The 22,961-nt window shown below is 44.0% G+C and overlaps 1 protein-coding gene across 2 annotated transcripts in view; it reads left to right on the forward strand.

Annotated features, from left to right (window-relative positions):
* Positions 1 to 5,661: 5,661 nt before the first annotated feature.
* Positions 5,662 to 22,961, forward strand: part of CYP27C1 (cytochrome P450 family 27 subfamily C member 1) — a 35,668-nt gene continuing 18,368 nt past the window's right edge. The window contains exons 1-3 of one of the 2 annotated variants that reach the window (XM_006124737.3): positions 5,662 to 6,160; positions 15,651 to 15,841; positions 22,497 to 22,696. In XM_006124737.3, coding sequence (XP_006124799.1) covers positions 5,807 to 6,160; positions 15,651 to 15,841; positions 22,497 to 22,696 — 745 coding nt within the window. In that variant the 5' untranslated portion in view covers positions 5,662 to 5,806. Of the gene's footprint in view, positions 6,161 to 7,375; positions 8,058 to 15,650; positions 15,842 to 22,496; positions 22,697 to 22,961 lie in introns of those variants that run through there. The other variant, XM_025185481.2, reaches the window with a different exon arrangement.

Genomic DNA, 22,961 nt, shown 5'->3' on the forward strand with positions numbered 1-22,961 from the left:
ATCTTGGTTTCTCAAGGAGTCTTGATTAAAACACAGAGTCCATGTAACTCTCCTATTTGGCCAGTCGTAAAAGCTGATGGAAAGACATGGAGACTTACTGTGGGCTACCGGGGTGTAAATAAAGTAACCCCGAGGATGGCTCCTGTTGTGGCCAAATTTCCAGAAATAATGGCCCAAATTGCCGAGGGTGCCAGATGGTTTTCGGTACTCGATATCAGCAATGCCTTCTTTTCAATTCCAATTGCCAGTTCCGCATGACATAAGTTCACATTCACCTTCAAAGACCAGCCATACACTTTTACCAGACTTCCTCAGGGGTTCCACAACTCGCCTACAATCTGCCACTGACTCATCAGAAAAGTTCTAAAAGATATCCCACACTCAAGCCATGTAATATCATACGTTGATGACATCCTTATTGCAACCAAGCATAAAGAAACTCATCTACAGGTGCTGAAGGAGGTATTGAAAGCCCTAAACAAGCTGGATTCCTGATTAATCCAGAGAAGGCGCAGCTTGTTAAACAGGAGGTAAATTATCTAGGGGTACATCTGGGTCAAGACGGAAGAAGACCAGATCAGTCAAGAGTGGAGTTAATTTTGAAGCTACCTGTTCCAACTGATGTACACAGCCTCCGATCGTTCCTAGGCCTAATCGGATTCTCCAGAGATTTTATTGAAGAATTCGGAAAGAACGCCAGACCCTTGTACAAACTATTAAATAAAAGGCAAGAATGGGATTAGGGCCAGGAACAGCAACAAGTATTTCAGTACCTCCGGACAGCTCTAATGAGAGCACCAGCATTAGCATACCCCAACCCTGAAAAAGAGTACCACCTGACTCTGACCACCGGAAAAGAAGCATTAGGAGCGGTTCTGTTACAACATCGAGGTACTTCTCTAAAACCGGTAGCCTATGGCTCAAAGACTCTGTCCGGTGGAGAGAAGCAGTACTCCTCTTGCAAAAAGGAAGTTTTGGCTCTAACATGGGCGCTGATCCATTGGGAGTACCTGATTGGAAAAGCACCCATTGTTTTAAGAACAAGTCATACCCCAGTAAGTTATATTATATCTGGCCAGGCTAACAATGGCAGAGTTAGCCATCCAAGGCTAGCGAGATGGACCCTAGCCTTGATGAACCATAACATCAAGATCGAGCCAACAAAAACTATGTCAATGGTTCCTTCGGTCCTTACAACACTGATAGATCCTGATCAAAATCATGAGTGCCCTATTCCAGAAAATGTGGAAACAACAATAAAATCTCCATTTGAGCTATTATCTAAATATTAAGAAGTTAAGAGCAAAGCTACTCATAATACCTGGGTAGTAGACGGCAGTTGCTATCGCCGGGAAGGCAGTATAGTCACTGGTGCTGCAGCACTCCACGCATCTACAGGAAAGAAGATCCAAAAATCTGTAGACTGGCCTTCAGCACAAGCTGCTGAAATTATTGCAATAATCTTAGCCTTGGAGAATGCTGACACTGGTAAAGATTTAGCTATTTGCACAGATTCCGACTGGGTCCTTCGATCTTTTATAGACTGGATGGTCATCTGGAAACAGCAAGGTATGTGCACCAATGACAACCGTCCTGTGAAGTACGCTCAGTTGCTGAATCTCGCCTGGGATCTAGCTGAAACAAGGAAGGAAAAGACCTATCTCTTCAAAGTACGTGCACATCATAAAGATCAGCAAGAGATATCCTTGCTAAACAATCAAGTTGATCAGCTAGCCAAACAAGCTGCCATTCTAGATAAGAGTTTAACATGGAATTTACCATCACAACCTGAAAAGATCAACGCTATCAACTGTCGTACCTCGGTGTTTTCGTACCTCGGTACCTTCGGTGGTCTGGACTGTCAGTGTCAGCGTCGTCTGGTCAGGGTTGTCCTGGCGCGCTCCTGACAGGACCTCTACTCCGTTGTTAAACTTTCGGCTGCGTGCGTAACAATCGGTACTCCCTTTATCTAGAGTGTTAGACCCCGTGCACTTGGGTCAACACGAGATCTCTGAGAGGCCCCGGAAACGACAGATGCAGGCAAGGTTTGAAATCAATCGAGCAGGTTTATTGTCAAATGCGAAGCTCTACCAGTTGGTAACAGAGATCAGTACAATGTTACACCACTGGGCACTATGGCCCGCGTTGACAAGGTACCAACACCGGGCAGGCCTATTGCCATATAACAAATATTAACAGCAGTTAGTCAAAGTTAAGCTACTGTGCACTCTGTAAGTTTAGGCAATGATACCTGCCGTTCAGGCGCCTAGTGCGCCCCCCCCCAAGGTCGGCCGGAGAGCACCCTCTGCGGTGTCCTTTTATAGACAGGTACAAACAACTTACATCATTTCTTTACGCACCAGGTTACCACCCTCTGTTGCCTAGTTACCACCCCTCACCTTATGGAAGGGGGGCTTACTTACTATCCTTCATGCTGTCAATTTCGACCCGGTCCTGAACCTAGGTCGGTATGTGCATTAGTTTTTAGGGAGTTTTTGTACCAAGACATTTCTTCTTAAGATGTTCCAATACTTCCCTTTGGCTCGCAGTCTGTACCCAGTACCTTCCTGTGTCCTTCCATGCTCGACCTAACTTACACAATCACACAATTTATCAATAGGGCTTCTTTCTTGGCTCCTGTTACTGAACCAAAGTCTTGCTCACTAGATTGCAGGCCTGTTGCTGTTTTCATGTTATAGGCCTCTATTTAGGCCTGCTGACTCCATGTTACTGACCCTCAACTTACTACATTCCCCCACTTTTTGTCCTTTTATGGGGAGGATGTTTACCCATCGTCCCGGAAAAGCATAATGTATGAACTGAAGGTGACCCAGTGGGCTAAACACTGTCATGTGGACACCTTTGTTGTACTGTTCACACACTCATGCCCCATCTGTCCCTTAGTCTGCACATTCCCTCGTACGACTGATGGACAGATTTTATTTTCCAATTCTTTTCAGTCCCTTATGGTGGGCCTGAACTTACTACATCAACAATGTTCCACCATTAAAAGACACTCTAGATATTGTCAAGTTGCAAAACTTTGACAAAGAGATCTTAAAATTATTGGATCAGGGACAGTATAAAAATTATACTATTAAAAGGCATGAGAAAGGACCCATAATGGCTCAGGAAGTTGTGAATGGCCAAGATACTTGTAAAGGAGAATGGCAGAATAATGTAATATGTAACAAATATGTAACAATTCAACAGCTATGTGTTGTAACTGTAACCAAGTGAATGCAATTGTAACACCTGATGTGAGTTCACAATGTACCACCCTGTACAGTGTTTATAGATGATACAGGATTGAACTACATGAATGTATATGCATCTACTCATTGCATTTTGTTATGAAAAACCAGAATATATATATAAAAGCATGTCCTATCTCAAGATGGAGTCCAAAACTCCATTTTGAGTTAGTAGAATTCTATAGACATCCATTACAGATTAAGGTCTAGTCACGTCCCACAAATACTTGTTTACTTATTCAGTTAAGTTTTGAAAATAACAACTAAGATTATGAATATGTATGAGCTAAAAGTGCCAGCCAATAATTTTAAACTATGCTGAAAAAGCATCTTCTGGTCGCACCACGGAACTAATGAATGTTAATGAATCCAGACTATATAAGCCTCTGCCGCGCAGCAGTTGCTATCGTGTCGGGTTCATCGGGGTTCGTCGGTTCCGTCGGGATAGGCTTAGAGTAGGAGAGAGTGAGAGTTTATGGAAGTGGTCCTGTAAAGTCATTCTTTTGGAGAAGCTAATGGAAGGTTATGCTCCCTCCATTTAAGGGTTAATATAGTCCTTGAGTTAGGCTGACGGAAGGTCAAACCTTTCTCACTTAGGCTAGGCTTAGGTAGTTTAGTGTATTAGGTAGTTTAGATACCATCTTCGAGTTTGTTCGGTAGGCTGCATTGGTCCACGCATGTCGGCCGTCATCGAGCTTGTCCGTCGGGCGCGTCGCGGTTTAGATAGGGTTTTCTTTTAGGATAGGGTTAGAGTAGGCTAGTACAGAGTCATCCATCGCCTGATCCCGCTGATCATTAAAAATATCACAGAATCTGTCACCTGGGTGATATCAAGCATTTTTGGCATAAGATATCATGTCAAGATGCTAATAGCTGAACCTTCCCAGGAATATGAGATGGGCCCATACATGATTAAAACCATGTTGCTAGGTGGGTGTTAATTGAACCAAAATATCAAATAAAATGGATTCATGTACCTTTGCAGGTTACTACCGTTAGCATAAAACCATCTTGCCAAAGATTTGTAGTACCTCTGTTGAATGGATGGGAAAGGTGGCTATTACAAATTGCTTCTTCCAAAACATCCCGCATTCGAGGCAGGCATGATCTAGTAGGCAAGGTACTGGGCGGTGTTGGAACTGGCCTAGACGTGGCATCTGCCATAGATAACGCCAGATTGGCTAAAAACCTTGCCAAAGTTGCCTCAGGGGCACAAGATTTGGTCCACCCTATAGAGGAATCCATCCGGGGATTGGATAAGGTCCAGCTCAATGTAGCAGAGCTGCTTCCAATGTGGATAAAGTCTCAGGAAGAGGATCATTTAAAATTGATTCAAGCCATGCAGGGTATCCAAAATGAAACTGCATTGGCCTTAGCCTGTGTCCAGATTCAAAATATGCTTCTGGAATTAGTTCATAATATCATACCACCATTTCCACTGTATTTCCACAGCAGAAAAAAAGTGTTTTTACTACTGAATATTGGTGTTGTAGAGTGAGGAAGTCTGTTATTTTTCAGTGACAGGTTGTATAGTAGAGATGTGAGAAACAAAGACAAGGTAGAAACTGGAAAAGGAGCAGTTATAACATAGCCAACAAAAAAGGTTTTGTCTGGGCAAGCCAAGAGGAAATTAAATCTGTGGGAACAGTGGGACACAATTGCCATGGAAGAGGGTAAAGAGTAGTGTAGCCAGAGAAGATGACAAAAAGGACTGAAGTAACTAAAATTTGTTGGAAAATTTTTAGCAGGCTTTTGTTGGTTCAACTCTTTTTAAAATTGTGCAAAAGATATTGCTATCTAGTTCTAACATTATTTTTTCTGCACAGGGTATTAATCACAATTAATTATAGGTGTAAGAGTCAAAGGGTGGATGAACATGATATGCAATTACAAGCTAAAGTTCTGTTGAAACTGTTCTACCAAAACATGCAGAAGTTATTTCTGAAGGAAAGTACAGCATATTGAAGTGAGAGGGATTTGTACAATTACTTTAAAAAAAAAAAAGAACATGTTTGCAACCTGATTATCACAGGAATTGTTGACAAATTTATACTTGCTGTAGAAAAACACTGCTATTTATTTATGAATAAAATGTTCTTATATTTTATTGCACATTGAGTAGTGGTTCAAACCTTAGTATTTGCTGAAATGTGGAAATGCTAGCTTTTTGGGGGAAAAAACATTTACTAATCTTAACACCATTTTTTAATGAATGAAAAGTACCCTGTAATCCCTGAGAGATTTTTGTCATGAGAGTGGGAGAATGGTGGAATCCTCTAAATCTTGATTGCTTCAGAGCAGGCTTAATTGGTAAATTTATCTGATTGAATTAATCAAAAGAATAGGCTCATTTTATTCAAGTCTCATTCCGCACCCCCCCCCCTTTTCCAGCCTTAGGGGAGGGAGCCTTTAATAATGGTCTGTGTAAACTGATGCTCAGGCATTAAGGGATTGGAGAAGTGCTGCTTGCGCAAGTTAAGGCAGAAGAGAAACGGCAATCAAATAAAAAGCAGCCGCGGAAACAAAATAGAACTTTTCTGAATTTTAAAAACATGTCTCTTATCATCAAAGTCTTGAACAGCAGTTGCAAACAGGCGCTTGAGTCTGAGAAAATAAGTTGCTTTTTTCGTGTGATTTTTGTCAGCAGGTTTCACCAACTGACCAAGCATTCTAGCAGTCAGACTTTGGAGGTGCAAAATAATACTACAACAGCAGCTGCTGCTTCAGCAGAGGACAAAGAGGAGGAGATGATGGCAGTTTCAGAGGAGCCAGAGGGACTCCTGAAACCCACCCAACACCACAATAGCAGTTTGAAGAGCCTTCAGGAAATGCCTGGACCCAAAACCCTTTCCAACTTAGTTGAGTTCTTCTGGAAGGACGGCTTTGGTCGCATTCATGAAATACAGGTACAATTTAGCTAAAATAATTATTATTGATTTATTCCAGGATTGATTTATTCCATATAAAAAAAATGAAGCAGCTGCTTAATTAATGAGTTGCGGTATCAGTTAATCCTGCCTGTCATTACAACGTCGTGTTGGTGCAGTTGATATGCTAGAGTTAAGAGTTTGTTTACAGGATCCTTGTTCTCTCTATTCAATCTTTATGTAATGAGTGTTTTAGTTTTCGTGTTTGGCGACTTCAAGCCCTTGTTTTCTTCTTTCTTTCCATCAGAGGACAGTATTAAAACCGTGCTTTTCAACCAGAGACAAAGAGGTCTGCAAAAATGCATTAGACTCCGCTTTGGGGAGAAGAAATTTCGGGCTGATTCTTGTGTTGTTTTTTCTTCAAATCTCTTGTCTAACATTAGGGCGCTCTAGAGCACCCGTAAACACAGCATCGTGCGGGATTTCCTTTTGCATCTTTCTCCTTCTCCCTCTTTGGGGTGTGCTGTTTACCCGTATTTTCACCCTTAGCTATTTGGGGCTTCAGTTGGCACGACTGACTTGTTGAACACTACACAGCTGTCCAAACTTCGTAAAAATTGAAGACGCCCCCCCCCCCCCCCCGTAATGAACTGTAAACGGTTCCCTTTTAGAGAGTTGAGGAACAGGGGGAATGATTTTCCCTGTTAGGGAAAACCAGCCAAGCCATCTCCTAGCACTAGGGGTCAGCACCCCACGGCAGGATGGCTGTGATTTGTAATGGCCCTTTGAAGGGTAGCCCCTCAGGCTTGCAGCAGCGCCCGCACTGGGCTGTGGGGGCAGGATTTGGCCGTAGGACACATTGCGAGGCGGGGGGGGGGGGGGGGACGGGACGGTTGTTCTCTCAAGTGTTTCCAGCGACCTCTCCCCAGAGCGAGTCCTTTGCAGGCACAGAGACCATTTTGTCTATTTCTGTCCCCCCCCCCCCTTGTGTCGGGCTGGCCTATGTGCCTGGGGCTGGGCTGGCTGTGTAGAGACGTGGGGGCGGGCTGGGGGGGGCGCTGCTGAGTTGCTCAGACCGACATCGCTCCCCTCAGCAGCAGCAGGCGGGCGATTTGAAACTCTCCCTTCCCCCCCTTCTGAGGCGAGCGCGCGCCAAAATTGGAGGTGGAATGGAAGGGGGGGGCCGCCAACGGTCGTGGCTCCCCAGCCAACGGTCGTGGCTCCCCAACGTTCCACAGGGGCTCGCGCAGGGAGCCAACGGCTTCGCGGCTCGTCCCTCCCGCCCCCAGAACGGCGCGAGGCAGCGGCTCTCCCTCTTGCGCCCCCTATTGGCAGCCGGTGGAACGGACCCCACCTGTGGGCTGGGGTGGAACTGGCTTGGCTCCCTTCTAGTCAACGTGGTGGGGGGGAGGAGGTTGCTTGTGTGGGCAAGGAGGGAGGGGAGGTCAGTGACTGCTGGCTTGGGGCCCCTTGGCCACAGCTGGGCTCAGTGCTCATTGCTCACTCCTGTGGCCCAGCACATGCATGCTACAGCCCCCCCCTCATGTGATAAACCAGGCAATGACCACATGCTGACCACATCCTTAATTTGGGTGGGAGAGGACCAGTGTCCATAGTGGGCAGCTAAAGGGAAGTTCTACAATCTGGCCTGTGAGCAACTGAGAAAATGACAGCAAAAATGGAGGGCTTCATGGGTTGAAACCTGCCCTCTCCCTGCCCTGTGCCTTTGTGTTTGATAGGCTCCAGCCTGCAGCATGCCACTTTGCACAATTCCCTGGAGCCGCAGAAGAGACATGGGAAGCGGATAAATAGAGCATGCTGCTGACAGAGCCTCTGGAATGTGCTTTTATAAGGAGGGAGTTCCTCTGTTTGTTTTTAAGCAGCCATCCCATGCAGGGAACTCCCCTCCTCGCTTCCTACCAGGAGTAGATTTAGGGTGAGCAAGGTCACCTGCATTTTAAGAAAATAAAGAACTGTATGAAAAATACAAGCATGTGTTTACTTTCCAGGGATCATCCCTAATGAGTTTTCATGTTGGGTACAAAATTAAACATTTGTATGGCAAGAGTATGACCCTTTTAGAATAATTGTTAGAAGAAAAAAACCACCTGCCTGATCAAATGTTTCTTTTTGTTACAGAACCTTTGATTTCAGGCATCACATAAGGATGGCCCATTACAATACACCCCAGGGAGATAAGTTTGAATTTTTCCACAGTGGTTACACCCATCTTAGGAATCCTTGCTGCTGTCTTTTGTGCTGGTTTACCATATCAGTACTAGACTCTCCCTTGGTGTCTCCAGTTTTGCTAGGGCAGCATTCAGAATTTTGTTTCTCTCCTGACCACTCCCAACTGATGTCCACTTGAGAAACCAGCAATTGAAACTTCCTCTTTTTTTGCTGGTTGATCCCTTGTCGCCCTCTCTTTTTTTCCATCCACTCCTGCTCTGGGCTCTTGCTACACGAGGAAAAAGGCAATGTGGGAACTGGTGAGGAGCCATTTAGAGACAGGAGAAAAGATGTGCAGCATCAAGCAGTGGTGGAAGCAACAGTTGTATGAGTCCCTATCTTCCTTGCATCTGACGAAGTGGGTCTTTGCCCACGAAAGCTTATGCTCCTACACTTTAGTTAGTCTATAAGGTGCCACAGGACTCCTCGTCGCTTTTCCTATCTTCCTTGTGAGTCAAGACAGACAGTGGGAAGCAGAAAAGCTGGAAGGGGCAAAATCCAGTGAGTCATGAGACAGAGGAAAATTGTAGAGTTGTTAGACATTGAGGGAAGGGGAACAGAAAGGGATGGGGCAGAATGAAGTGTCCCAATTCAAGATTACCCCTTCTGAGAAAAAAGAGGGAACTGACGTGGCAGCAAAGGAGGGATTGTTTGCCCTAAGGATGTCAACATATAGTCAAGTTTACAATTAACCCGATAGGCTTATCTGCCTCTGCTTAGGCTTATCAGAAGCAGCACCATGGGGAGGCTGCCGTGAAGCAGCCTCTGTCCATGGCGAGCCTGAGCTCCCACAGACAGAGGCTGATCTGCCTCCCATAGAGCAGCCTCTGTCCGCAGCCAGCCTGGATCCTCCCCACAGACAGGGGCTACTGCTGAACCAGTGTCTATCCATGGTGGACCCAGGCTGCCACGGACAGAGGCTGTTTCGCAGTGGCAGTCTCCCCTGCCTGCCCCCCACCTCTCACAGCAGCCTCTGTTTGCGGGAAGCTTGGACCATCTACGTACAGGGGCTGCTGCTATCCCGTGCTGCTGTCTCTGTATCAGAGGCAGCAGAGTGGAGTGGCAGTAGCCGGTCTGCCTGGGGAACTGGTTTTAAAATGGGCTCCCCTTGAGTGCTAGCTGCTGCCTGGCACCCCGCGCAGCTGCCTCTGGTACAGAGACAGCAGTGCGGCGTGGCAGGAGGCTCCCCAGGAGTGGATCGGAGCTCACTGGCTACTGGCCCCACCCCCAGGGATTATAGAATGGTTGAGTAACGTATAAGAATTCATGAGGTTACTTGATTATTCAATTTCCAGATATCTAACATCCCTAGTTTGCCCTTTGAAGACACCACTCTTGAAGAGTTAAAAGCGTATACTTGAATAATTTTCCATCAAATTTGATCACCAGCTTTCACTAATAGCTCAGGGTTAAGCAGGTCTGCTTCCCCCTCATCTCTAGAAAAATGTGAAGACTGCATCTGGGTAAGGATGAGAGGACTCTTTGTGACCAAACTCCTTGCATTATAATTGGATGGATCAACAGTGCATTAGATCCTCTGTGGTAGTTTGTGAGTATAACTGTCCCCTGTGCTTGCTTCACTGCTGTGGTCATCAGTGGAGACAATTATACTCCCGATCACACATACTCCCTTTCCGTTTGATGCAAAACAATTGTATACCACACACATCTCATTGTCCTGGCACCACCAAATCCTGACCTTGCCTTAAGTTATGGTAAGAGGAATCGGAGTACCAAATTTGGTGGACCTAGCTTTTTCCACTTAGTAGTTCTTGAACGGATAGACAAACACACAGACAGATGCACAAACTTACTGAACTATATAATAAACTAAAAGATCTACCAGCTGCAGCCCCTGTCTGCAGGGTGGGGTGTGGGGGTGGGGGGGGGCGAGCTCCATGTGGACAGAGGCTGTTCTGTGGCAGCAGCCCCTGTTCAAGGGGAGCTTGGACTCCCCCGCGAACAGGGGCTGCTACCACAGAGCAGCCTCTGTCTGCAGCAAGCTCAGGCCTGCTGAGGACAGAAACTGAATCCCAGCAGCCTCCTCTGCTGTCCTCCCCCCTTTTCCCTCCCCCTGCTGCTGCTTCTGATAGAGGCAGCAGGATGGGGAGGCAGCTTTTTTTAAAGTTGCCCCTTCCTCCCCCCCAACACCAGCTTGTGCCTGCTCCTCTCCCCTGCCTCTGTAGGAGGTGGGTCTGTGGTAGGGATGTAAGTGACTAGTTGAGTCACTACTCGACTAGTTGCTTCCCCCAAGAGGGGAAGCAGGAATCAGTGCTGGGGGGAGCTGGCTTAGAAGCTGGCTCCCCCCAGCACTCTCTCCACAGAGGGGAAGGGAGTGTGGGGGGGCGGGAGGGGGGAGAGGTGCAGTGGGGGACAGAGTGCAGAGTTCTTGGCACAGCATCTGGTACTGGGCACAAGCCGGGACAGCTGACTCCCAGCTCACACCCTGTCCCCTGCTGCGCCTCTGCCTTTTAAATGTAGTAATAACCGTGTGGCCCTTACAAAGTAGTTGATGGAAATTCCATTGACTACTTGATTAGCTGATTAAACACAATTTAACATCCCTAGTCTGTGGAGCCAGCACGCACTGAGAGCCAGCTTTGGCAGTTCCTCAAGTATATTGGCTCCTGCCTGCCCTCCTACCTTTCGAGCTGCTGCCTCTCTATCAGAGGCAGCAGTGTGGGGGAAGGGGCACCAGCTGATCCAGAGGCAGCAAGTGGCTGGGAGAATGCATGTAGTTGGCAGGATTAAGCAGTAACCTTAGGCTTATCGGTTAATCGTGTGGTTGTCTACATGTTGACCTGCCTAATATATGATAGACAGCTGTCCCTTTCTCCACTCCTGTCCCCTGTTGGCCCAATGGACTCCATTTCTGGCTCTTTGCTGCCCAAGGTGGTCAATCTGCAATATAACTCCCTCCTACCAGACTCCTCCCTTTCCATTTTATGAGAAACATTTGAATTCCAGGCACATTCCATTATGCTGGCACAGCCAAGCCCTTATTTGGCTTTAAGTTATAATAAGAGGAAGCTGCATATAAAATTTGGTGGTCCTAGCTCCTTCCGTTTAGGCATTCTTGAACAAATGGTCTCATAGATGGACAGGCAGATGCACATTTCTAAAATGTATAGTAAAATGAAGAAGATGGCTGCATCTATACTAGAGCTTAATTGTTGGTTTAAAAAAACCCCACACCCCTTGATAATATAAATTGTGCCATAAATTAAAAGGCCTAAGAAGCAAGCAGAGGTATGATATTTGGCTTAGAAAAGGAGCAGAAAAGATAAAAAAGAGAGGAAAAAGAAAGTGCAGTTGCTGATAAAACTCAGGATAGAGACATGAAGGGTGGAAGGAAACAAAAATAAGGAGGGAGAAGAGGAATTAAAAATTCCCTGAAAGAATTTCTGTATTTTAGAGTAAAGGTTTCTGTATTTTAGAGCAAATCTTATATGTTTCTTTCAGTTGTACTTTTAAAAATAGATTAAAATTAGACTTCTAAATCTTCAGTGATGGCAGAACTTTGCTCTTCTATTTTTGAATTTTTTGACCCATCTAGATTGGTAGTCATTAAAAATAATTGACTTCCTCCTGAAAGAAACAAAGCAAAAAGTAATCTGTGTGTGTGAGCATACAAAACAGACCTCTGACTCATGTACAAAAATTAAATTACAACAGAATAGCTCTACCGTAAAAATATTGCTTTTTTAATTTTAAAAAACTAAATGTTAGTGCTATAAAAATGATATTATAAATAAAATAAACTAGAGGTGGAAAAATCCTAAGTAATACATGCCAATATGCTTCTCTACTTTTCACTATCACTAAATAATACAGAATTTCTCCCCTAATTCAATACTATTTGTGAAGGAAAAAACAGCAAAAAAAGGTATGCAGCAGTATATTTTATTTATTTTTTAATTCAGCGTTAAGTCTCCAAAAACATTTTACTTTACACATCAAGATGGCTTGTTTGCATATATTCTGTAATTAGATTAATAACACCCTGTTAAATTTTACAACAGAGTGAACATCAGGAATGAATTAATCTGAAACCTCTTGGTAACCACAGCAGCTACTTAAATTATGTTCTTTGAGACACAGAAATGTTCCATATGCAGAAGGAGGGGGCTTTATGGGGGGAAGGTTTAAGCATTTTTTTACAATGAAGGGTCTGTTCTCAGTAACCTGATTCCAAAATTTAGCTGGCCTAGGCCATACCAACAGTGCCCGCAACAACTCTAGGCAAAGGGAAAGAGTTATGAATTTAGTGGAGCTGAAGCAGTTGTATTCCATCTGTAGGCTCAGAGAGAAGGAAAATGAAGGTGAAAGAGAAGGGTTTGGACTCTTGCAACTTAATTATGTGTGAAGTACAGCATGGCATGTGAGGGAGTAGGTTGACAATATGGTTTATATTTAATAACTGTAATAAAGAAAAATGGAATTAATGAGTTTGTGACAGAATATCAAATAAGACTTTCCAGCTAAATCTGCAATACAGATTTGAGGCACAGAAGGCCATTTTACTTATTATTTATAATTATTTTTTCCAAGTTATGTCCCAAGATGGGTTAAAGGCTATACGGACGCAAAGGAAGTCAAGATTACTGCCTGGAAGATTTACCTTCTGTTTCTATTATTTGTGAAAAGAATGTGTATAATTCATTAGACTGTACTCTTCAAAATTTAGCATTGAATGCTAGCTTACACTTAAAAAAATTATGATGATATTTATAACAATGTATATATGTGAAAAGAATGTAGTATACAGTATGTTAAAGAATGGTGAATTCTGTCCAAGGTTATTATAGGCAATTAAACATTTAATCTATTCTATACAGTAGTGGAAGATTAAGGAGTATTACTAAAATTAAATCTGCTCTCCTAATGATAGATTTTTTTTCCAGTCCCAATTCTCTGATGGTAAATGTTCTTCTGCGCTACCCTCTGCTAATGGGTTTTTATTATCTATACCTACTATCTTCTAAAGTGGTTTTGTTGTTTTTCCTCAGGCCTACATTTAGTCCTAATCTCTCTTCAAATATATTCAAAATGAATTCCTGGGATATAGGTGCTTCATTTCAAGACCAGCTCACAATTAAATGTGTTAATCTTTTTCTTTTTGTTGGGGAAAAATAAAGCATCATTCTGTAAAATAATTTACCATCTTTTTGTGTCCCTTTTTAAAATTTTTGAATGTTTCTCAATTCCTCTTTCTTAATTGCCTGCTCTTTGTCTCATGGATCCTGTATTCATGGATCGTTCAGCAGAGATGCCTTACTAGATGAGTAGAACATCCTTTATTTCTTCCCCCGCCTCATCTGACAACATATGTCTTTTCTGAGATGTTTGTCATAATAAATCTGGTCTAAATTTTGGAGACTTCAGTGCACTGCTGCTGTGCTGGCAGTCCTACTGGCAAGATCAATGAAGCAGACTTTGTAAAGAATAAGGAACACACATATAGGTTCTTTTATCGGAGAGATACAAGTGAGCTTTTTTTAAAACAAAAAAGTACACATTTACTCCATGATTACGCTTCTGATCTCCCTTTCCTTCCATATTTTGTTTTGATCTTTTCTGGGATTATCTTTTCTATAAGATCAAATATTTTTATAAAGGTTGATATGGGAAAGAATCAGTTTTGTCAACAAACTGCACATTTCCTACTCCACAAGTCCTTTCACCTCTTAAATGTTCAGTTGAGCTAGGTTCAGAGAGAAGCAAACAAAGGTGAGTGGGAAGCTCTTTGTATCTTGTAGAGGTCTGGGGTCTTTCCATCATCCATGGTCCTACATAGCAGTGACCTCATTTTCTGGTCATAGTGAGTATTTCAAGGCTGATGTGAAGATACTTTCTAGTGACACTTTCAGCTATTGCTTGACTGAAGAGCTTGAGACCTAGATCTGTATCCAAATACGACTAAGGCTTTATCTCCACCTGCTCTTGCTTGACAACACTTTTGTCATTCTGGAGTTCTTAACCACTCCCTCTGCCTGTCGACAACAAGTTTTGCTGTGGCATGTGCACATGTGACTACTGCTTTGTTGGCAGGAGCACATTATCTCACCAGACTGGTCTTCAGCTCCAGTTTTTTTTTAAATAATGAACTAGCTTTAAAGATAACTCATATTCAGAAGTCTGAATAACTTACTCTATTTTTAAAGTGCTATCACTGCAAACCCTCAACTCCATAGATTATAGAATCATAGAATCCTTGGGCTGGAAAAGACCTCAGGAATCATCAAATCCAACCCCTTTCCTGAAGGAAGACCAACCCTAACTAAATCCTCTCAGCCATGGCTTTGTCAAGCTGGGACTTAAAAACCTCTAGGGATGCAGATTCCACCACCTCCCTAGGTAACCCATTCCAATACTTCACCATCCTCCTAGGGAAATAGTTTTTCCTAATACAGATAGTCCCTGACTTACAAACGAGTTACATACCAAGCACTTGGTCACAACTCAATGTGTTCATAAGTCAGACCCCATTCATTTCAATGGGACCGCACTGTTTGTAAGCGTGGATCGCCATTCGTAAGTCAGGGCCACGCTTAATGGGAGGTTGGTTGTAAATGCAGCTGGTCGTACGTTGATGCATTTGTAAGTCGGGGACTACCTGTATCCAGTTTCCCCCACCGTAACTTGAGACCATTGCTCCTTGTTCTGCAATCGGTCACCACTGAGAACAACCTCTCTCCGTCTTTTCTGGAACCTCTCTTTAGAAAGTTGAAGGCTGCTATCAAATCTCCCCTCATTCTTCTCTTCTGGAGACTAAATAAGCCCGAATCCCTCAACCTCTCCTCGTAGGTCATGTGCTTCAGTCCCCTAATCATTTTGTTTGCCCTCCGCTGGACCCTCTCCAATGTATCCACATCCTTTCTATAGTGGGGGGCCCAGATGTGGCCTCACCAATGCCAAATAAAGGGAAATAATTACTTCTTTAGATCTGCTGGAAATGGTCCTCCTAATGCACCCTAATATGCCATTAGCCTTCTTGAGTACAAGGGCTAGGTTCAGAGAGGTCACACTGTTGACTCATATCCAACTTCTCATCCACTGTAATCCCCGTGTCCTTTTTTGCTGAACTGCTAATTAGACAGTCGGTCCCCAGCCCGTAACAGTGCTTGGGATTCTTCCGTCCCAAGTGTAGGACTCTGCACTTGTCCTTCTTGAACCTCATCAGATTAGGTGGCATTTTATGTCAGTGAACATCTATATGTTCTATGACAAAAATATCAACTTTTCTTTGTCATTTTTTTTTCATAATGTTTTTCTTCTCTGGTTTGTTGGTTTGATGCAGCAAAAACACACTCAGGAGTATGGAAAGATCTTCAAATCTCACTTTGGACCCCAGTTTGTAGTATCCATTGCAGATCGAGACATGGTTGCCCAGGTTCTCCGAGCAGAAGGTAGAACTCCACAAAGAGCTAACATGGAATCTTGGCAGGAATACAGAGATTTACGTGGGAGAGCTACAGGACTTATTTCTGCGTAAGTATAGTCACTTTTCTCCCTTTAATTTGTATTATCAAAACATGTTAATTTTTTGAAGTACCATATATATCAGCCTGCTTTTTTCATATAATATTGCAAAGTAGAAAAAGTCTTTGTATAGTGAAAATCTTATAATGCAATTAACACTCATATTTCACCAAAATCACATGGCTATAATATATCTGAAACAAAATAATGGCTCCTTGTTTTATATATAAGAATTAGAAAAGGTACAGAGAAGAGCAACAAAAATGATTAGGGTATAGAATGGCTTCCATATAAGGAAAGATTAAAAAGACTGGGACTATTCATCTTTGAAAAGAGCTGAGTTTAAAAGAAATAGATAAAATCATAAAGGTATATCCATCAAAGGCTATTACCCAAGATGGTCAGGGATACAACCCCATGCTCCACTTTTTCCTTAACCTCTGCCAGATGATGAGATTGGATGGATCACTCAGTAACTGCCTTGTTTCATTCATTTCCTCTTAAGCATCTAGCACTTGTCTGTGTCAGAAGACATAATAATACTGTACTAGATGGTCCACTGATCTGGACCAGTATGGCAATTTGTATGTTCTTTCTTTCTTTTGCTGAATAATGGGTCCATAATGGAAGATTTGGAAGGTGCCACTTAATATTATTTGTATTCTCATAGTACCAGGATACCACTGTGCCTGACGCTGTGCAAACACAGAACAAAAAAACCAACAAATGGTCTGGTAGCACTTTATAGACTAACAAAATATGTAGATGGTATCATGAGCTTTCGTGGGCAGAGCCCATTTCTTCAGATGACCGGAGTTATGAGTAGGGGATATGAAAACTCAAAATAAACAGGGAGAGGGGAGAGAAAAAGGAATGGGTGTGTGAGACAGGCATCATTAAGTATCTGGAGAATGGGTACTTAAACCTACGCAGATCAAAGTAAATAGATAAATGCTAAGACAAGAAGGATACCCGTGTCACTTCAGGTTGGCTGCTTGCTGCCTCTGTTCGATCTGGCACTAAGCCGGGGGCAGAGCTTGCAGCGTCTGTGGTACCCCAACCAGCTGAAGGGTTCCTTCTGCACGGCGGCTGCATCCCGGCTTGCAGGCTCACTGCTCCCGGCAAGGTCCACGGCGCTCCGCAGCAGGCTGGCCGGGGTGTGGGCCGTCAATGGCCTGTCACAGAGGGGAATACAAGGAAACAATGAGACTGTACGGCCACCATGATAAGCTGTGGTCTCAGCACATCAGCAGCTTAACTGTGGTGTTTGTTTTTTGTAGGCCTTACAACAGAGGTCTCCAACCTTTTTACACCTAAGATCACTTTTTAAATGTCAGAACAAGGCAAGATCTACCCCATCCCTTCCCCCAAGCCCCACCCCTTCCTTGAGGCCCCGCCCTCTCTGTTCCCCTTCTCTCTATCACTTGCTATCCCTGGCCCTTATACACTCTCAGGGTACGGCTACACTGCTGCTTTTTTTCAGCAGTGAAGAAAAGAAAGAAGAATTTTTTCCAACATTTGGCCCATCTAGACTGGGCCAAATGTCAGAAAAACTCCTTCTTTTGGAAGCCCCCTCATTCCTTGCGGAACGAGGAATACAGGGGCTGTCAAAAGAGCGTGTTTGCCAGGAAAACTCCTGGGGCTCGTCTACACTGGCCCCTTTTCCGGAAGGGGCATGTAAATTTCACCAGTCGTCGTAGGGAAATCCGCGGGGGATTTAAATATCCCCCGCGGCATTTAAATAAAAATGTCCGCCGCTTTTTTCCGGCTTTTAAAAAAGCCGGAAAAGAGCGTCTACACTGGCCCCGATCCTCCGGAAAAAGTGCCCTTTTCCAGAGGCTCTTATTCCTACTTCGAAGTAGGAATAAGAGCCTCCGGAAAAGGGCACTTTTTCCGGAGGATCGGGGCCAGTGTAGACGCTCTTTTCCGGCTTTTTTAAAAGCCGGAAAAAAGCGGCGGACATTTTTATTTAAATGCCGCGGGGGATATTTAAATCCCCCGCGGATTTCCCTACGACGACTGGTGAAATTTACATGCCCCTTCCGGAAAAGGGGCCAGTGTAGACGTAGCCCTGCAGTCTAGCCGTACCCTCACTGGGTTGAGACAGGAGGTGCGGGCTCTGGGGTGTGAACAAGGGATTTAGGTGTGGGAATGAGTGAGAGGTGCAAGCTCTAGTAGGGAATTTGGATGCAGGAGGATGTGGAGAAGGGGATGCTGGCTCAGGGAGGGGGCTCCAGGCTAGGGAGTGCTGGGCTCAAGTGGAGGGTTGGGATGCTGAGCAAGCCACAGGCTTGTGGATGTGAGGGTGCAGGAGTTTGGGTTGAGGGTGTGAGGGGCTTAGGGCAGAGAGTTCGGGAGTATGATGGGCTCAGGACACAGATTTGCAGTATGTGAATGGTGCAAGAGTGTTGTGGTAGAAGATTGAGGATGTGGGGGTGCAGGAGTTTGGGGATGTGAGAGTCTCAGGACAGAGGGTTCCAGTGTATGATAGGCTCAGATTTGGAGTTGGGGTGGAGTGTACAGGAGTGTTATGATACTGTGATCAGATGAAAACTTGGCCCCAGCTGGGGGCTTGTTGGCCAGGCTTCATTTTTAAATAAAATATTATGTCAAACACAAAAGGTTTCAGCATCGTCCTTGTTTATGAGAAGGGCGGCTAACCTATTTTGAGTCAGGGGTCACTGGCCCACAGAAAAATCAGTCGGGGCACAAAAGTGAGAAACAAAAACACAACCCCTCCAAACACCTCAAACCTCACTAATGTGGCCCCAACTGTACTTTTGTGGGTGCTGGGACAAGGTTCTGGGGAAGGGTGCCAGTGGGTGCTGGGGCAGGGGACAGTGTGCCAGTGGGTGCTGGGGCAGGGGACAGGGTGCTTGTGGGTACTGGGATAGAGTTCTGGGGAAGGGTGCCAATGGGTGCTTGTGGGTGCTGGGACAGGTGCTTGTGGGTGCTGAGACAGAGGACTGAGTGCCAATGGGTGCTGGGGCAGAGTACTTGTGGGGGTCTGGGTCAGGGAGAGGGGACAGGGACTCATACCTGGGGATCTTGTAGCTGCCTCCGAAGGCCCAGGAAGTGCACAAGCTGCCCCCCTGTCTCCCAAGCAGCGATGTGGTACCTGAAACACTGGTCCGTCACACGCCTGATGCCTTCCTGCGCTGGGGGAGGTGGAGTCCAGGACTGTGCCAGCCCCAACTGCTGGGACAATATGCGCCTTGTTTCTCCGCTCTCCACGGCAGTGCGCACTGCCCGAGCAGCTGGAGCCGGCACGCTGGGGACTTTATTCCCCTGCTGCCTTCCCACGCCAAGGAGAGAGGGGGTCCCGTACCGTGCCAGCCCCATCCGCTCGGGCAGCGCGCGCCTTGCTCCTACACTCCCCACAGCAGCACGTGCCACCTGAGCAGCCAGAGTAGGCACAGTCCTGGATCCCCATCCCTTTCACCACACTCAGGAAGGCAGCAGGGGAACTAAGTCCCCAGCGTGCGATGGACCGGCATTTTAGGTACCGTGCTGGCTGTTGGGGGCAGGAGGAAGAGCAGCCCACGCACTTCCAGGACCTAGTGCATAGCTGTAGAACTGCTCCCCGATCCCGCAGGAAGCCCGTGCTACCTCCGTGATCCATGGAGGTAGCACTAGTGCGGCCTGCATCTTGGGGGTGGCGGGCAGCAACGGAGGCCCCAAAGCCTCTCAATTGACTGGTCAAGCCTCCAGGATTGACCAGTCGATCGCGATCGACGGGTTGGTGACCACGGTCTTACAAGAAAGGAGAGTTTTAAAGAGGGTTTCAAAGGAAGATAATGAATTAATTTTGTAATTATTTATAGGGAGATTCTCCCATGTATGAGGGGCAACATGGGAAACAGCATAAAGATTTAAAATTTAACAAGTAGGTGACAGACTGATCTTAATGGCCAATTGGAAGTAGGAGTCATCTGAATGAGAGATAGGATGAGTATAGGTCATGAAAGGCCTCAAATGACAAACAACTAATGTTTGATATGATAAAGAAGAGGGAGCCAGTGAAGGGGTTCACAGAGAGGAATGACACAGTCAAAGTAACAGGCTTGGAAAATGTTCTTTGCAGTTTTCTGAATTGATTTATAAAGGGGCCAACATTGCATATAAAAAGGTCAGAAAAAACAATATTACAATTAACTCCTTATTATCTGAGCCACCTTATACTTATCTTTGACACTGACTACCTTTCCCATCCCTGAAGAAGAGCTCTGTGTAAATGCAAAAGCTTGTCTCTTTCTCCAGCAGAAGTTGATCCAATAAAAGCTATTACTTGATCCAGCTTGTCTCTCTTACAGTTATTTAAGCCAATGAGCCAACAATCTTTTATACATTTTTAATTATTTACTTTATCTCATCCACCTTGTGACTCTGATATTCTGAGTCTAAAATGGTTGCGACAGTACTGCAAAGAAAGAAAGAACTGTAACACATCCATCACCATCTAGGAACAGACTCTTTTGTCACCAACTAAACTGCATATATGAGGCAAGGGAAATATAATTCAGGACTTTATAAACCCAGACCTCTGCGTATTTGAGCTTCAAGAGGCTCTCTACTGACTCTAAGAAATGCCTCCACAATCTTTATTCCTGCTTCGGTGTTATACATAAGAAACGTCATCGTTAAGGCAATGATTTAATCATGGCTATTTTTAGTGTAAGGTCACAGGCAAGAAACAAACAATTGCAACTCATGGCCTGTCCATGAATACCCTAATTAAATCTTAAGGGGACGGTGCTGCCTAGGCGAGCAGGAAGCCTACAGTACCAGCTGCAGAAGGAGTACTGGGGAACCACTGCTAGCAGGGGAGACCCAAGCAGGTGCTCCAGGTGATCTGGAGCCACTGAGCTGCAGCGGCTCCTGCCATTCCCAGGGATGTTGCTCAAGTGACCTTTGGGGCTGCTTCCTGCAGTCAGTTACATTGGCCACTGCAGAAGTCACCAAGGTTGCAGGAAGTCATGGAATCTCTGAGTTTTGCAGAGCCCTAATCCGAGTATATGAGAAAACGTGAGCCTGTTCAGCTCACATATTCTAAATCCATGGCTTTCAACCTTTCCAGACTACCATTCCCCTTTTCAAGAGTCTGATTTGTCTTGTGTACCTTAAATGTCACCTCATTTTAAAACTATTTGTTTATAAAATCAGGCAAAAAAAACCCTCACAAATTTCACAACACACTATTACTGAAAAATTGCTTACTTTCTCATTTATACCATATAGGGCACATCTAGACTACATTTTTCTTTCAAAAGAAGATATGCAAATTTGGCATTAATTTGCATATCTCCTTCTGATTGCTTTTTTGAAAGAGGTTTTTTCGAAAAAGCAAGCCGTCTAGACGCGGTTCTTTCGAGGGAAAAAAACCCTTTTTTGAAAGAATGCTGTAAAACTCATTTTTTGAGGAAGAAGAGTTCTTTAGAAAAAAATCCCCCCCCCCCGAAGGAACTTTGTGTAGATTGCTTGCTTTTTAGAAAAAAACCTCTTGCAAAAAAGTGATCGGAAGAAGATACACAAATTCGTGCCAAATTCACATATCTTCTTTTGAAAGAAAAAAGTAGTCTAGAAGTGCCCATGGTTATAAAATAAACCAATTGGAATATAAATGTTATTTACATTTCAGTGTATAGCATGTGGAGTAACATAAACAAGTCATTGTCTGTATGAAATTATAGTTTGTACTAATGTTGCTATTTTTTTATGTAACCTGTTGTAAAACTAGGCAAATATCTAGATCAGTTGATGTATCCCTTGAAAGACCTCTTTGTACTTTTTGATTGAGAACCACTGGAATTTTTTATACTCTATTCATCTGAAGAAGTGGGTTGTACCCACAAAAGCTCAAGATACCATCTACATGTTTTGTTAGTCTTTAAGGTGCTGCTAGACTATTTGTTGTGTTTAAGTTTTTCCAGTTACAGACTCAGCTACCCCTCTGAAACTTTTGTTCTAAATTATGTAATTCTTAATGTGAACGGTCTGTTTAAACTTCTCGTATGCTGTTAGGATTCGCAAAGGATACCTTTTCTGTGACAAAAGATAACTTCCCCTATATTTGAAAGAAGCATAACCAAGCTTGATATGCCAATAACAGGATTTGCTATATTAAATCAGACAATTGGTCCATGAAATCTGGTTATGCTAGATGTTTTTGGGAGAAAAATACCAAAAGTGTCTAAAAAGAAAACAAATTAGCAAAAATAAATTGTATATTTGTTTCATTTTAATGAGAATATATGTGTGATACTTTTGCAAATCAGACTCTTAGATATGGTTTGTTGGCCAGGTACTGTGTGTATATAGCAAATGTGACCGAACAATCTCCTGATAGCACTTCCAAAAGCTATGAGAAAGTCCTACGTCTCTCACCACTATGCATTATGAGCTTACAAACTTGATTGAATACTGTAACAGTAAGGTGGATTAGACCATGGAATTTACCTGCAGTAAATACAGAATAAAAAACATAAGAATGTTACATCATGGACCAGTCTCCAGTATACTCCTTTCCAGTAGTGGTTTCAATTTTAGCAAGTGATTAAACAAAGTAATTGGTAATGAGGGGCTCTCATTTAATTCATGAACTTCATGCTCAGCTAATGATTGTCGGAAAGAACTACGTATAGATATTTCATATTATTTCTTTTAGGGAGGGGGAACAATGGCTAAAAATGAGGAGCGTACTAAGGCAGAAAGTCCTGAAACCCAAAGATGTGGCTGTTTTCTCTGGAGGAGTCAATGAAGTAATCACAGATTTAATTAAGAGAATCCATACTCTCAGGAGTCAAGAGGAAGATGGGGAAACAGTGACCAATGTTAACAATCTTTTCTTCAAGTATTCCATGGAAGGTGAGTCATGAACCGTATAATATATGGAAAGATAATGAATGCTGAACCATGTTAAACTATTTAGGCCAGCATAAGCTTTTACTCTCAGGCCATTATTCAATGCTGCCTGCAGAGGTGAAGTAAGCAGAGCTTGGTATGGTATTGCTGCAATAACCATGCAACCCCCAAACGATCTCCTATTGAGTCAGGAACTCCAGTTTGAGAAACACTGATCTTCCCTGTGGAATCTGTACAGTACAGGTAAAAGTATACAAAAGACCAGATT

The sequence above is a fragment of the Pelodiscus sinensis genome, chromosome 7, assembly GCF_049634645.1.
Source record: "Pelodiscus sinensis isolate JC-2024 chromosome 7, ASM4963464v1, whole genome shotgun sequence".
Classification (NCBI taxonomy): Eukaryota; Metazoa; Chordata; order Testudines; family Trionychidae; genus Pelodiscus; species Pelodiscus sinensis.